The sequence below is a fragment of the Haliotis asinina genome, chromosome 16 (genome assembly GCF_037392515.1).
Source record: "Haliotis asinina isolate JCU_RB_2024 chromosome 16, JCU_Hal_asi_v2, whole genome shotgun sequence".
Lineage (NCBI taxonomy): Eukaryota > Metazoa > Mollusca > Gastropoda > Lepetellida > Haliotidae > Haliotis > Haliotis asinina.
In genome coordinates this window covers 19,371,666-19,387,108 of record NC_090295.1, presented here as the reverse complement: position 1 = coordinate 19,387,108, position 15,443 = coordinate 19,371,666, and the positions used below count along the sequence as shown (strand labels likewise).

General features: G+C 41.6%; 2 protein-coding genes across 5 annotated transcripts in view; one reads left to right on the top strand and one right to left on the bottom strand.

Annotated features, from left to right (window-relative positions):
* The window catches only part of LOC137267955 (60 kDa lysophospholipase-like), a 29,745-nt gene extending 26,555 nt beyond the window's left edge, over nt 1-3,190 (bottom strand). For 2 of the 4 annotated variants that reach the window (XM_067802415.1, XM_067802418.1), the window contains exon 1: nt 2,825-3,190. The gene's annotated coding sequence lies outside the window, so the exon portion shown is untranslated. Of the gene's footprint in view, nt 1-147; nt 972-2,824 lie in introns of those variants that run through there. The other 2 variants (XM_067802414.1, XM_067802417.1) reach the window with 1 other exon arrangement.
* Nucleotides 453-14,902, top strand: LOC137267954 (asparagine--tRNA ligase, cytoplasmic-like). Its single transcript, XM_067802410.1, has 18 exons — nt 453-751; nt 1,554-1,636; nt 1,802-1,876; nt 2,183-2,275; nt 3,502-3,591; nt 4,649-4,727; nt 6,324-6,394; nt 7,527-7,613; nt 7,869-7,955; nt 8,601-8,657; nt 9,258-9,335; nt 9,625-9,702; nt 10,539-10,660; nt 11,884-12,019; nt 12,711-12,824; nt 13,377-13,508; nt 13,748-13,879; nt 14,102-14,902. Exons 1-18 carry the CDS (start codon nt 742-744, stop codon nt 14,231-14,233), a joined length of 1,656 nt encoding a protein of 551 aa, XP_067658511.1. The 5' UTR covers nt 453-741; the 3' UTR covers nt 14,234-14,902.
* The last annotated feature ends 541 nt before the right edge of the window (nt 14,903-15,443 follow it).

Sequence of the window (15,443 nt, the reverse complement as noted above, 5' to 3'; positions counted from 1 at the left end):
ATTAAGAACTAAAATAAAGCCATATCAATAATTATGCAACCTTACAATATTTCCACCATAAACGTGAAGATTCAGGGGTATAATAGGCCTTCAGCAACCCATGCATGTCATAAAAGGCGACTATGCTTGTCGTAAGAGGCTACTTACGGGATCGGGTGGTCACTCGCTGACTTAGTTGACACAGGTCATCGGTTCCCAGTTGTGCAGATCGATGCTCATGTTGTTGATCACTAGATTATCTGGTTCATACTCGATTATTTGCAGACCGCCGACATACAGCTAAAATATTGCTGTGTGCGGCGTGAAACGCAACTCACTCACTCCACCATAATGAAAATGTATACATCCAAATGAATAATTAGTACATCGAATACAGTATTGGTCAAACAATGTCGACAATATTAAGTGATTACAAATTTGGAAACAAATAACGACGGATACGTAAACTAGCCATGCAGTAAAACCGCTTGGCCAAAGACTAAGAAGGACTGATAACAGTGTGATTTATATGACAACGCTGTACGACGACAACCACAAGGCCACCACGTACCAGCCTAATCTGCCTGCTAAAGATAGCTGAATTTCCGAGGAATACCTTTTTCGCTCGTAATAGCGAAACTGCCTTTCCCGGGAAGTGCTCTGTGCGCGGGTCTGTCTGATGCAATCGACACAGTTAAAACTATATATCGTGTATGCTGGTCGGTCGTTCTTCAGTCAAACTTTAGGAGAGTCGGCACAACCATGAGCACGGGTGAGTTTGATCACACATCCTTGTATCACCATTATCGAGTGAGTGAGTGTAGTTTTACGCCGTTTTAGCAATATTCCAGCAATATTCCAGCAATATCACGGCGAGGGACACCAGAAGTTGGCTTGTATTGTACCATGTCGGGTATCCGACGTGACGAGCGAGCACTTTCAGTCCTAAGCTACCCGACGCTTCAGGCTTCCACAGAAATATTGTTGAGATTGTCTTGTAGGTTTTACTGTTTGTTTGGTACATATCCTTGTATACTCAGCGGAGATCGAAGCTCATGGTGTCGGTCATTAGTTTTTTTCGACAAGCATTATAGTTTATTCATGATTAGACGACAAACTGTTGTTTCGAGTGCGAGTGAGTATGGTTTTACGCCGCTTCGGGTAATATTCTAGCAATATCACGCCTGGGATACCCTTAGCTTAACACATAGCAACTATATGGAGAATCGAACCTGGGTCTTCGGCGCGAAGAGTGAACGCTTTAACCACTAGGCTAGCCGCACTATTTGTTCCAAACAGGTTTGGTATTACCTGTTCGCTATTGAAGGGATGTAAAGTAAGTGAGTATATGTTCACGCAGCTTTTAAAAATATTCTGGCAAAATTGACGGCGGAGTACATGAGATATGGGCTTCATACACTGTGTCCGCGCGGGGAGTCGAACCCGAATGCTTTAACCATGAGGCCACCATGCCGCCATGAAGGAATGGAAAGAAAGTCAAGGGTTAGGCATTGTGGAGAATTAGTCAATCTTTATTCAATCTTTACTTCAATTTTGTTACCTTGTCACACCAGGCGACATCTACACGTCGGAGAAGAGGGGGGACGATAAGGCTGGGGACGGTAAGAAGGAGAAGCCATTTAAAACCGTTCTCCAGGTAAGATTTTTTTTTAAATTATTTTTTTTAAAATGTTTGCATATTTGTTTGGGATTTAATTAGGTTTATAAATTCTTTCAGCGATATTTTTGGTCACAGAGCTGTATTGTTACTTTAATTTAGTCCTATCGGAAAGTTTTATTTAAGAGAGAGAGTTTATTTCAGGCTATGCGCCATATTGGGGGAGAGCCTTTCCCTACAATTTACGTTGACCCGCGAGACGACACGAAACTGGGCACGGTAAATATGATTGTAAATTTTAAAAAAAGGAAACAGGTTTCATGATACTTTTTTATGATTGCATGCAATCTTTCCTTAAATTTACAGAAAAGATTTATGGCAGACTTATTTACAGCAAGATATTAAATTAAGTAAAGCACAGAACTGATATCACAGGATATGTCACAGAGTATTATACTTAAAAGTAAATCACCACAGAATTAAAAACAGGATATTAAGTGAAACACCCCAGGGCTATGATAATGTTTTGAACAAAACATCAATTCATTTAACAAGCATCTCAGATTGTTGATCTTGCCATTTCAGGATTATAACGTCATTTCGAAGTCTCAGTACAAAAAGTGTTTGAAACTTTGGCAGAAGGAGCGGAGCAGCGCAGACTACAAATCTACTCGAGAGGTAAATTTCTGATTCTTTCACCTAAAACCCTACGTATATTTATTTGGGGGTTGTGGTTTTCTGATTGAAGCTGTGTGGTTGAAATCCAGAAGTGTTTGTTTGTGATCAGCAATGTTTGTTTATAAAACAGTATTAGCTTGAAATGTAACAATGTTTGTTTGCAACAAAAATATTCGTTTCAGAAGCAAAATTGCGTTTATTGATAAGGTAGCAGTGTTTGTTTGATTATATTTTGTATAACTTCCTTGGATGTATCCTGCGAATATGTTTATAATAAAATGCTGTCGGATTTTGAAGTTGCGATTTACCCGACAGCTGCGTTCGATGAATTATCCGGGTTCAATCCATTACGGAAATTCAATAAACAAAACCTTTAATATTCGATTAAAAATTATAAAATATTATATATCAATACTATATAGTTCTATTCGTAATCATAAACTGCGTTTTTACACCAACCCAACATCATCGTAAATCAACAAGCGCGAATTTCACCATGTATGTAGTAATACCTGCAGAACATGTGCTATAAAATTACAAGTGACTTACCAGCTTTTGAGAAAAGCCCTGACTTGTGTCGTAATGTTGAAAGCCCTATCGGCACTGTTACCTATCACGTGACATTCACAAACACTCCTAACGCTTCGCTGCAGTCATGTCAACGCGACTTCTGTTCATCGCCGCTCGAATCTTTTCAATATTCGTCTTGTTTCGGAACGGCACGAGTCGGTCCATAATGTTGATCCGAGCAACACTAAACGACGTTCCTTGAATCCTGAAAGCCCCAAATCTGAATCTGACACAACTAGGTTCCACGTTATGTTACACGAAATCATCCAATCTGGTCAAATGTTGACAAAAATGAATCGCAGCACACGCTCGGATATTCGTCCCCACTCGCCCGCCTGGACTTGTACCGGAAAAACCCGAGTTGTCTGCGAATGCTGTCATGAATCATTCGTCACCTCTCGTCCATTTTCGTAACCCCACCATTCCTGAGTAGGTGAGTTTAGTTTTATGCCGCACTCAGCAATATACCAGCTCTATGGCCTGCATGTAATCGAGTTTTATTTCCGGAAAATATGTTCATTTCAGATACTAGATATTACTGTATGTTGTCCCAAGTTGGTCATAAATAGCTCTGAGGCACATATGTTTTGAAATCTGCGATGTGTAAGTTGCTTTTTAAGTTTGGTGCATGTGATGATGTTGTGACGATGTTGCAGGCGGAGGACGCCCTGAGGACGGAGAGGAACCTGGCAGAAGCCAGGAAGGTGACAATCAAGATGGATTCCACGCTTCCAAAGCCGAAACTCGTGAGTCTTACCGCCGAATAGCCGAATAGGTGCCAAATTGCAAGTGTAGAGTGAGTGAGTGAGCGAAGTAGAAGTATTTTCTCTAACATATATACCGCCAATGATGGGTAATTATAATGTACATGATCATTTAATGAAGCTACATAACAATAACTTAAGCGCGCGTAAAATCAATTTAATGACAGTAACTATAAGTAAATAATTTAACCCCAACGAATTCGTCGGCCCGGTGGCTCAGCGGTAGAGCGTCTGCCTACGGATCTGAACGAATGATTGTTCGTTCAAAGTTAGGAAAAGTAAAACCTGGGAAGCGGTCTTACTGACGAAAAGTAAAACCTGGGAAGAGGTCTTTCTAGCGAAAAGTAAAACCTGTCCCTCCAAAACAAAAACCTCAAATGCGGTTATTCTCGGAAAACAAGAGTTGACCTCATGTATAGTGAGAAGCATACTTCAAGTTTATATAGCCTCCGTTGTTGTGTTGATGACTGCGATTTGATTTCCGCGTACCCTTACACTGCGTAAAACCTATTTCTGGTACCTCCCACCGTGATATTGCTGGAATATTGCTAAAATATCGCTCCAAATGCCGATAAATCATCACTTTGATATATAGTACAGGGCAGAATTTGTGTTTTAATGTCCCCCAGTGTACGTATTTCTTGTTGAATTCATACTAATCATGGGGATACTGGGGTAGCCTAGTGGGTAAAGCGTCCGCTCGTCACGTTGAGGACTGAAGACCCGGGTTCAATTCCCCACGTGGGTGCAATGCGTGAAGCCCATTTCTGGTATCTGTCTAGATGTTGCTGGAGTATTGCTAAAAGCAGTCTGAGATCTTGATTCGAAACTGGTTTGATCGTATTTTAACGTAAGGCAATTTGTTTCGGTTGAATGCGTGCTCGTGTGTATGTGTGTGTGTGTGTGCGCGCGCGCATGTGTGTATGTCTGAATGCGTGTGTGTGTTTTGTGTTTGTTGTGTGTGCGCGCGCACCATGTACATGTCAAAACAGCAAAAAGAACAAACAATATGTACATGTATTCATGTCTGTTGCTGCAGATCCGGATAAGGGAGGCAACTGGAAACCGCAATACCAGGGTCAAGGTTGAAGGATGGGTACATCGTCTAAGGAGGCAAGGTACAGTGCAAACAATGCAAAAAGGATTATTGTTTCAGAGTTCAGATGTCTGTGGATATTAACGTTGAGTTATCTTGTAACTAATTTCATGGTCATTTCAACATGGGTTCAGTGTATTTTCTTCACTCACTACTCTGACCTACAAGGGGTTGTTTTATACGCCCAGTGCCCAAGAACCTGGCACAGCAAATACAGCCTCATCTCTTAAAGGTCACATGCAACCAAAAAATCAAACATAATTAAAACACATTTATCACTTATTCATGACATATAATATACATTGCTGCTTTTTAAAAAAACAAATAAACAAATTATAAGCGTATAATCGCGATTCAAAAGTGCAATATTTTGTACTTGGGCTTACTTCCCCCGAAACGAAGCCGTCGGGAGACCGAACCCAGTCTTAACACCTGGATGTGCACTCAAGTGTAACGACGGATTCTGATTGGCTGTTTCATTTGCTGATCTGCTGAGGGTTCATTGTGTGTACAGACAGATGATCTGTTTGATGGGCATTTTAGAAGTATAGCGAGTCACAAGAAAGTAAGATTCTTTATGGATAACAACTTCTTTTTTGTGTACTTGATGCGTCGTTTCAGTATGGATTCATATACTGTTGTCAAACAAAATCATACACACTAAAACAAGTCGTTATCCATGAAGAATGTATATAGAGATGTTGGGTTTTGAAAATACATGTTCTCCGAATTTGCGCTCGATCCAATCAAAAATGACATCAGTAGAGATGGTAAACTACTGCGTGGCTGGAATCTGTCATTCGTCCAAGTACAAGGCAGGACTTGAAACTGACAAGAGTTTGCACCAGTTTCCGTCAGATCCAGTCATCCGAAAAAAGTGAATGTAGTTTGTTTGCAACCCACAGACATAAAAACATGTCATGTGTATCACACGTGCCTAATTACATAATGTGGCAGACACGGGACTCGGGTGCACGAGTCATAAATCAACTGATTTTCTTTATGTCGTATACTCTGATAGGTGTTAAGTTCAAATTACACGTGGTCAATGATTGAAGCTGTGTACTGCATGTTGTCTTTAGCAGACAGACATATAGGTGTGAATAAACCAGACACTGAGCTTTCTCTGTGACAGAGACTGCTTACCACAATCAACAAGTTTTTTTGACGTAACGAGTAGATCATTTACTTGTTTGTGTACACAACCAAGATAAGACTACTGCTCACGACCTCAGACGCTGGGCATGCATACTGTTTCAAGCTCCGCGAACCTATTCACTGCGCATGCGTTATGGACGCAGCGCAGCACAGCTGTTGAAACCAGTTTTCCCCCCAGCGCTGGGGGGAATTGAGTGAAACGTTTGAACTCCGATTTCGCGGGCTTTTTTTCATCGCGTTTTCTTCAACTTTATAGGTTGAATTGGCATTTTTTATGATTTGTTTCGGTAAGTGCATACCGAAAGGTACCAGAATCTGCAAAGTTGTGTTTTACGTTGCATGTGACCTTTAACCTATTTTGGTATGACCAGACCGCGAACCTAAACACCTACCCTCCAATCTCCGGGTAAGCACTATGTCCACTAAATGTATTTATGAAAAGAAAATAATTCCTTTTCAGGCAAGAACCTGATGTTTGTGGTACTGCGAGACGGTAGTGGCTTCCTACAGTGCGTGCTCCATGACGCACAGGTACGGATGAAATGGAACTTAGTTTGGTATACAGGGCCAAGGTTCTCGAAGCTCTCTTAGCGCTAAGATAGTCGTAAGTGCCATCCGTTAACATTAACTTACGACTATTTTAGCGCTTCAAAAATTTAGGCCCAGTGAACACGTTAGTACTACTCTCATGACGTACACGTGATCATGAAGGATTGGCTTGACTCGTGTATATGTAAGCAGTACTTCCAGTTCTCATGACGCACAGGTGAGCAAGATTTTCTGTGTGGTATCTAGATAAGCAGTACCTTCTGTTCTCATGACGTACATGCGAGCATGGCGGCTTAATTTTAGTGGTATCCAGGTTAGCAGTACTTGCTGTTCTCATGACGTACAGGAGAGCATGAGACTAGTGTGGCTAGTATGCAGGTGACTGCGATGAGTAATATATTGTAAAGTTTGATTGCGCATGACGTACTGTGTAGCTTGATTGTGTCATGACGTAATGCAGCTTGATTGATGCATGACGTATTGTGTAGCTGAATTGTTATATGACGTACCGTGTAGCTGGATTGTTACATGACCTACTGTGTAGCTTGATTGTTATTATGCGTATTGTGACGTGTGATTGCGACATGACGTAGTAGATAGCTGAATTGCTACATGACGTAGTGTAACTGTGTAGCTTGTTTTGTACATGGTGAATGTTTTTCTTTACGCTGTAGTTGTCAAGATATATTAATACACATGTATCGTCAAATAACGTACTTAGTTCAGCATGACGTATGGTTTACTGGCAATGGTTATGTGATGTACTGGTTGACGCTAAGACTTTATGGTATGACGGAAACAATATTCCATTAGTCAATGTCTGGGAGACCAAGTACACATACCGTTGTTCTTGTTATGATAGGACGGTGGGGTAGCCTGGTGGTTAAAGCCTTCGCTCGTCACGCCGAAGGCGGGGTTCCATTCCCCACAGGAACACAATGCTTAAAGCCCATTCCTGGTGTTCCCCGACATGATATTGCTAAAAGCGCCGTAAAATCCAACTCACTCACTCATTCACGAAGGTACTTATTAACATGTTCTAGAGCACTAAATATCAATAGGCACGGCGTCAGAACAGGTAATATAGGCTGATAATATCACTTGCCTTTTCTAGTGCCAGACCTACGAGGCCTTGACTTTGGCGACAGAGGCTACCATTGCTGTGTATGGCGTCATCAAAGAGCTGCCAGATGGGAAGACTGTAAGTTCAAAGGGATTCAACCCCACCCTACGTTCTAAGGGGGGTAACTCAATCCATATTTCATCTTCATCAACAATAATATTTCTTACGATACCACAGCTATAGATAGGTAGTTTGGTGTTTAACTATCGTGATGTCGAGCAATTGTGCTTTAAACCCAACCCTGTCATAAACATCAGCAATTACAGCAGGTGGTTGATACTAAAACATGATACCCATCACGAGAATTCTGATCTTTTGGCAACAATGTTACAGGCACCTGACAGTCATGAGCTGTTTGCTGACCACTGGGAGCTGATTGGAACATCCCCTGCAGGTGGCGCTGACAACTTGCTGAATGAGGTATGATGCCTAGGCAGATCAAGAGGGGGTAGCAGGGGTGTGTATTCAACCTCAGATAGTTGAAGGGATATCAGAACTTTTCATTCATGATTTTTTAAATTACTAATAACGGTACATACAGCTATGCTGTCTGACAGGAGCAGTGAACAAAACACCCGCATTGTCTGTACATCATCGCAGGTTCTCACATTTGGGCTGCTGTCAAACATGTTCAAAAGTTATTCGGATTCGAAGAACCTATCAGTATTTCGAGTCCAAAATAGATCTTCACCAATGTACAGGGTCAAACATTTTGAAATAAACGGCCAGTGGTCAGTCTGTGGTCAGCTAAAGAATTGAAGTACATATCCATCTCAGTCAAGGCCTTCACTCTCATTTGTATTGGTATAGACCTGATGGTAACATGTTCTTAAAAAGTTCATCGTGAATGGTTCATGTTTGTTATATTATAATGAATTTGTTAGTAATGCTTTTGTATTGGTAAGTAATGTATATGTTAATATTATGTTGCTGTGTTTTATTTTGTGTTTTTTTTTGGCACTGCTTTCGTTAATGAAATGTTTTATTAATTACTGTTTTTTCATAATATGTAATCAGTGTGTGTTTATCGTTTGTTTATGAAATGTTTATTATGTGTTTTACCAGGAGGCCCACGTGGATGTACAGCTGGACAACAGGCACATGATGCTGAGAGGGGAAAACGTGAGTTACACATACCAGGAATTTATCCATTCTAAATTAATGAATTTATCTATCCTTGTTTAAGAATTCATCATTTAAAAGTCCTCAGTGGTCGAAATGCAGAAAAATTCCTAAAAGCATGATTGTCTTATGTATTTTGAAAATGATATCTCATATTCTATGTCTACCCTCCGAACGTGAGACAAATTTACAAAAATATTGAGGGTAAGATGGGTGTTTCACCAAACCCAGATCTAAGAATTTACTATATTTGAGAAACCCTGGAGTAAGGTCATGGCATTGACGAACCAAGACACATTATCGAGGATTCTGACAAGCTCAAGGGAAGCAACTCAGACTCAACCATTTACCATCGCCGCCATATACCTGGGATATTGCTAAATAAGGCGTAAAACTGAGCTTATTCACTCTCTGACACAAAGGAGAAAAACTTCGTAACTGAAATTGATTAACAAACTCACCGTGAAAACAGTAGAAGATTTGAATGGGGCGGCTCCTTGTACTATACACGTTAATATGAAACAGTTAAGGGGTTGAAACTCCACCTTTGCCCCTGTATTAAAGTGCACACATGTTCAGTGAGTGGATACTGTGTTTCAGACTTCTCGGGTGATGAAGATGCGATCCGTCATCATGCAGTGTTTCAGAGAACACTATCAAAGTCGGGGCTACTTTGAGGTGGGTAGATCAGGATTATTTCCCTTTTCGCTCTGCTGAACACAGTTGCATAGGATTTCTGGATATTGATGGAATATCAGTACATGTGGCGTGAAATGTACACACTCACTCTATTCAACATACCCCGTGTTGGAAGCTGGGTTGCAGTCATTTGCAAGTCAACTTAATCAATCATGATCAGTTGGTGAGCGTTAGACTCCCATTGATAAAACCTTAAATATATGTCTGGACGCTGGCGTTTGTGTTAGTGTGGACTCAGACAACAAACAAACATATTTTGGTATTGCAGGTGACTCCCCCTACCCTGGTACAAACGCAAGTGGAGGGAGGATCCACTCTCTTCAAGATCCCTTACTTCGGGGAGGAGGTAAGTGAGAGTAAAAATTCAACACGATGACACCGATTCCAAAAGATGAATTAAAGTAAAATTTGTCGCCATAATTTCAAACTCTACCAAATATTATTTGAAAGGATTTCGAACGTGTTATTGACCTGATCCAAAGGTAAATTACCTAGATCCTAACTTGACAAACCTGTTAATAACTGTATGCGATTTGTGTTGTCACTATCATGAAAGGACGGTCATGTGAAGTTTACTTCACGGTAAGGGGGGCGGACGGGTAGCTTAGTGCTTAAAGGGCTCTCGTCACGGCGAAGGCCCGTGTTCGATTCCCCACATGGGTACAATGTGTAAAGCTTCTTTCTGGTGCACCCCGCCCCAACCCCCAATGATATTACTGGGATATGAGATAAAAGCGACTTAAAGCTAAACTCACACAATCACCATTTCACAGTCAACCAATCAACGAAAATGGGGTAAAACTTGTGATACCATAAATATCATATCATTGGAAATGTTATATTATTACACAATGCCATTTAGAAAGTGGTCAAATGCAACGTATGTCATATTTTGGATTTCACTTTCTTAGTAATGTACAAATTCTAGTACTTCTTGGGGTTGAGTCCAATCCGGGATTCGAACCCTCACCCTCAGAGTCAGGCACCTAATCGCCACCACACAATGTCAGCCGCCTTGCCCGCTCAGTCACCACGACTTCCACCGTGGAAGTTGTACTAGAATTTGTACTTTACTAAGAAAGTGAAATCCCAAATATGACATACCTTGCAAATGTTATATTGAATCTGTGATATTTTCTGGAGTAATGAATGACACTCTATTGTCTCCCATTGTCTCCCCAGGCTTACCTGACCCAGAGTTCCCAGTTGTACCTGGAGACTTGCCTGCCCTCTCTCGGTGATGTCTTCTGCATAGCACAGTCATACAGGGCCGAGAACTCCAAGACAAGGCGCCACCTCGCAGAGTGAGTGAGTGAGTGAGTGAGTGAGTGAGTGAGTGAGTGAGTGAGTGAGTGAGTGAGTGAGTGAGTGAGTGAGTGAGTGAGTGAGTGAGTGAGTTGAAGTGAAGTGAAGTGGGTAGCTAAATCAGTTAGTGGGTGGGTGAGTGAGTGGGGTCTACGACAATTGCCACACAGACAATTCTCACCTAGGGCAGTTCCCACACAGGACAATTACTACCTAGGACAATTCCCCCACAAAGTAAAAGCAACATGAAGGGCATAGTTCAGTTTCAACATTTATTCATTTTAACATATATACCATATATACCAGGAACTATTACCTTCTTCTTAACATGCTTTAGTATCAGTTTTACTGATCCTGATAACAAATGACAGTATTTAAGTGAGGAAGCACTATATTGTGACATACATAAGGATACTATACCTTTTAATGATATTGCCATGTTTCCATGTTTACTGATGTAGTGTGAACTCAAGTTCGCTACATTCTGATATTGTGGGTAAGAAGTCTAGACACAGTCTGTTGGGGTAGGGCGATTGACTGTGCATGTCAGGCAACCAACACACTATTTGGTTGTCCACTTGGTGGAAGTGAGTTGCATGTGGAATAGAGACATTTTATGTGCAACTCTCTAATTTACTTCAAACACTACTAAGTTAGATTAATGCTGAAAAACAAAAGGATGAAACTTATGGAATTCTACTGGTTTTTTTTCTAGCAAAGTATGTATGCTCACCTTATAAGAACATTCGCACTGAGATTCATCTCAAAATATGTATAGTTAAAACAGTAGCACCCAAGTTTATATCTTATCAGAGTGAATGTTGAAGTAAAAACTTCATATGGTATGGTGGGGATTATAGTGAAAATAACTGGGTGGGAATTGTCTTAGGTAGATATTACCCTAGGTGGGAATTGTCCAGGTGGCATTTGTCTTGGTGGGTTATTGACCGGGTGGGAATTGTCCTGCTCCAAGTGTGTGAGTGAATGGGTGAGTCCGCCACCTCGAGGTTTAAGTGTGTGAGTGAGTGAGCGAAGTGGGAAGCTAAATCAGTTAGTGGGTGGGTGAGTGAGTGAATGGTTGAATCACTCACCCATCACCACACTGTACACAGTGGAGGTATATTTTTGTTTTTTGCCGCTCCTATGGGAGAACCATGCCCGCATGCCTGTTCACCGTTATGCAGGAAAGTCCTGCTAATATCCATTTGTTCATTTTTTCCAGATACACCCATGTGGAGGGCGAATGTTCCTTCATCGACTTCGACGGTCTGCTTGACCGCCTAGAGGACTTGGTGTGCGACGTCGTGGACAGAGTACTGAAGAGTCCGTATGGTCAGATAGTGTATGAACTGAACCCAGTAAGTGGCCCACCTTAAGATGCGTGTGATCGCGCGCGCGCGCGCGCGTGTGTGTGTTTTTGTGTGTGTGTGTGTTTTTGTGTGTTTTTGTGTGTGTGTGTGTGTGTGTGTGTTTTTGTGTGTGTGTTTTTGTGTGTGTGTACGTGAGTATGATGCTTGTGAGCGTCTGTATGTTTGTGTGAGTGGATGCTTGTGTGAGTGCACACATGCTCCTGACAGGTTGTCTCTGTATTTCCATTCTTGTGTGTGTCTGTGCGTTTGTGTGAATAACGTCTGTGTGTGTGCGCGTGCGTGCGTGTGCGTGCGTGCGCGTGATTGCATACATTTCGAATGCACCATTCATTGCTCCTAATCGCCATAAAGCGGAGTGCCCTCTAAAGCGGAGTGCTCCCTAAAGTGGAGTGCCAGCTAAGGTAGAGTGCTAAGCCGGGCAATATCACCTTCTCTTTACTCCCTCTAGTCTGTGAAACAAGCTTAAGTCGTCCCTACTCGAAATGAGCAAAAACTGTTACATCAAACAAACTATCTTCAACTACTAGGGTACTAATATATTTATCAATAACGTCAATAATTACAATGACTGCAAATGACTCTTTGTCAGGCTTCACGCGGTACGTGGCACAGCGACGTGAAGCGAGCGCTTGTCCATAATATTTGTACGTGGACTCATTTTTTTCTCTCGCTTGTCCAGGACTTCAAGCCACCAAAGAAGCCATTCCGGAGGATGCAGTACACAGAGGCTCTCACCTACCTCAAGGAACACGACATCAAGAAGGAAGATGGCAGCTGGTACGAGTTCGGCGATGTAAGTAACATGTACATGCCTTATCACATTCGGCCATGCCTTGGGTCGGTGCCGTAGCCTTGTTTTTGAAGTGTAATGCTGAAGATCCGGTTACGATTAAATGTACCGCAGGGCTCTTCTTGTGACGTAAGTTTACAACTTTACGCTGGTTTCGACGTTCTTTTCACAGATTTAAATGATGATTAAAACATAATCACCCCTCGGTATGGCATTTCGTAAGTAGGGGAGTATTAAACAGTTACATCGATTAACCCACTCCACGGCACTGGCAAATGGTTGATAAAAGGCATGCCTCCCCAAATATGGACCACCCGAGAGTCCCTTTTAGAACTGGTCACCAACCCATGCTTGTCGTGAGAGACGACTAAAGAGATCGGGTGGTTAGGCTTGCTGACTTGACTAACACGTCTCTCGTATCCCAGTCGATGAGTGTGTTGTTGATGAAGGAATTGTCTGGTCCACACTCCTTTGTTCCAACCGCTGCCACATAGCTGGAATATTACGGGGTACGGTGTAAAACTAAGCTAGCTCACTCCTTCGTTCCAACTTCAGGACATCCCGGAAGCACCCGAGAGGAAGATGACTGACCAGATTAACGAGCCAATATTCCTTTGTCGCTTCCCAGCAGAGATCAAGTCCTTCTACATGCTACGTAGCCAGGTTGACCACAGACTGACAGACTCGGTAAGACCACAGTGGACGGTATGATTGCTATGTTCCAAATGGTTATTACATTCACTCGTCACACCTCAGAGTCTGGTTCGAAGCCCGACATAGCTCCAATCCAGATCCATTCACTTATACGAAAGTTCGTTTATTCAGACAAGATCAGAGAAAACCCATGTGTCTGGATAAGCGAGGTGCGACTGTTGACCATATATGAGGAACACATTCATATCTTATAAACTAATCTGTCTGTTTAGGTTGACCTCCTGATGCCCAATGTAGGGGAGATAATCGGTGGATCTATGAGGATATCCGATCAGAATGAGCTGGAGGCTGGGTTCAAGAGAGAGGGCATTGATGTCACACCTTACTACTGGTACATCGACCAGGTACGGCAATTCTCTGGCATTGTACATTCCAGGTGGTAAACTGGCTAAGAATACACTTCAACCAATACAGCATAAATATTGCGGAAATAAAGTAAAGTAGTATCTCAGTACTCTCAGTGCTAAGCAGTGGGTAAGGAACTTTGGAATGCCTGCTGACCAGAAGTAACTGACCTGACAAATTTCAAATTTCTAGTATCCATGCCTTGATTTTTTCTATTACAGAGAAAATACGGTACCTGTCCACATGGGGGTTATGGTCTTGGACTGGAGAGATTCATGTGTTGGCTCCTGAACAGATACCACATCCGGGAAGTCTGTCTGTATCCCAGATTTGTCGGCAGATGCAGACCCTGATCTAACAGACATTGCACCAGAACAACTGAATCGTTGTAATTTCCATAGATAAGGAGACATTCGTTTTTAAACGGCTGCTATGACACCTGCGTTCAGTGCATAGCTGAACAGCTTCCATAATGCTTAACTCCTCAATATAATCTTATGTACAGATTGTTCATGTTACCGTTAACATTTCGTTGCAAACTAAGCAAGATAAAAGTTATTAATTTGTATTTGATTTCAAGATTTTCGTCTTTTGTTTATGCATTCATTTAATGGAATAGGAGATTATTTGAATATCAATCTGTTATTTGTTTCAATCATGTTCTCTCAAATTCTCTGTGAACAGGCGTAAATGAATTACACCTTTTCACTCTTTTACTGTTTTATAGTTATGAAACAACAATTTTGGTGACAGGTGATTTCTTTGAAATGGCTGAAATTGCTAAAGAAAGGATTTCCTTAAATCGAATATCGAATGTATGTTTGTGATGGCCAAGGTGATACCACCTATCTAGCATTCCCAATGATTGGTTTAATAGTTGCACAGATATGCAAGTATTAAAACGAGATTAAAACATTTTACAAATGGCTGATTTTGTCAAAACAATTGAAGGTTTTCTAAGCTTTATCTAGTAAACATTTGTCATTTACTGAATAAACAACAAACATGTTCATAACTCGGCATTTTCTTATTTGTCAGTGTACGTGCGCATGCGAATACGTGTAAGTCTGGTGCGACGGGATGGCCCATTAATTTTGGAGGGTGAATGACCATCCCAAACCACCTCACCTCCCCACAAACGGCATGGAACATTTTCCTAAATCTCAATGTAGGGGATGTGCCAGCGTCTGTAGCACGTACTAGTTGCGTGGATATGTGCGCTATATAAATATCCTATCGTAATCCTGAAATTTTGCTAAGTGGCCTAAAACCACACCGTAGGAACCTGAAGGCTGAAAAAGGGATATAACCCATAGAAGTGTATCCTTCACCATATGTTAGGTCCAAGTCACGCTAAGGAACCATTGATAATATACGTACGGCTTGAGGTGATGATGATTTTATCATCGCACACAGACAGACACAGCGTTCAAAGCTTCTAATACCAAAATTGGTGACCCCCTTAAAAATCACCGTCCATGGATCTTATGGAGGACAGAAACCACTCCCAGCAACACTGCTACTATTTTTGGTGTCTCTGTGCTAAAACCATATTTGAAAACC

What these genes read in the sequence shown, in the direction of transcription:
- LOC137267954 (XM_067802410.1), top strand. An exon ending in AGCTGCCAGATGGGAAGACT is followed by an intron (nt 7,614 to 7,868) that starts GTAAGTTCAAAG and finishes ACAATGTTACAG; the next exon opens with GCACCTGACAGTCATGAGCT. An exon ending in TCCCTTACTTCGGGGAGGAG is followed by an intron (nt 9,703 to 10,538) that starts GTAAGTGAGAGT and finishes TTGTCTCCCCAG; the next exon opens with GCTTACCTGACCCAGAGTTC.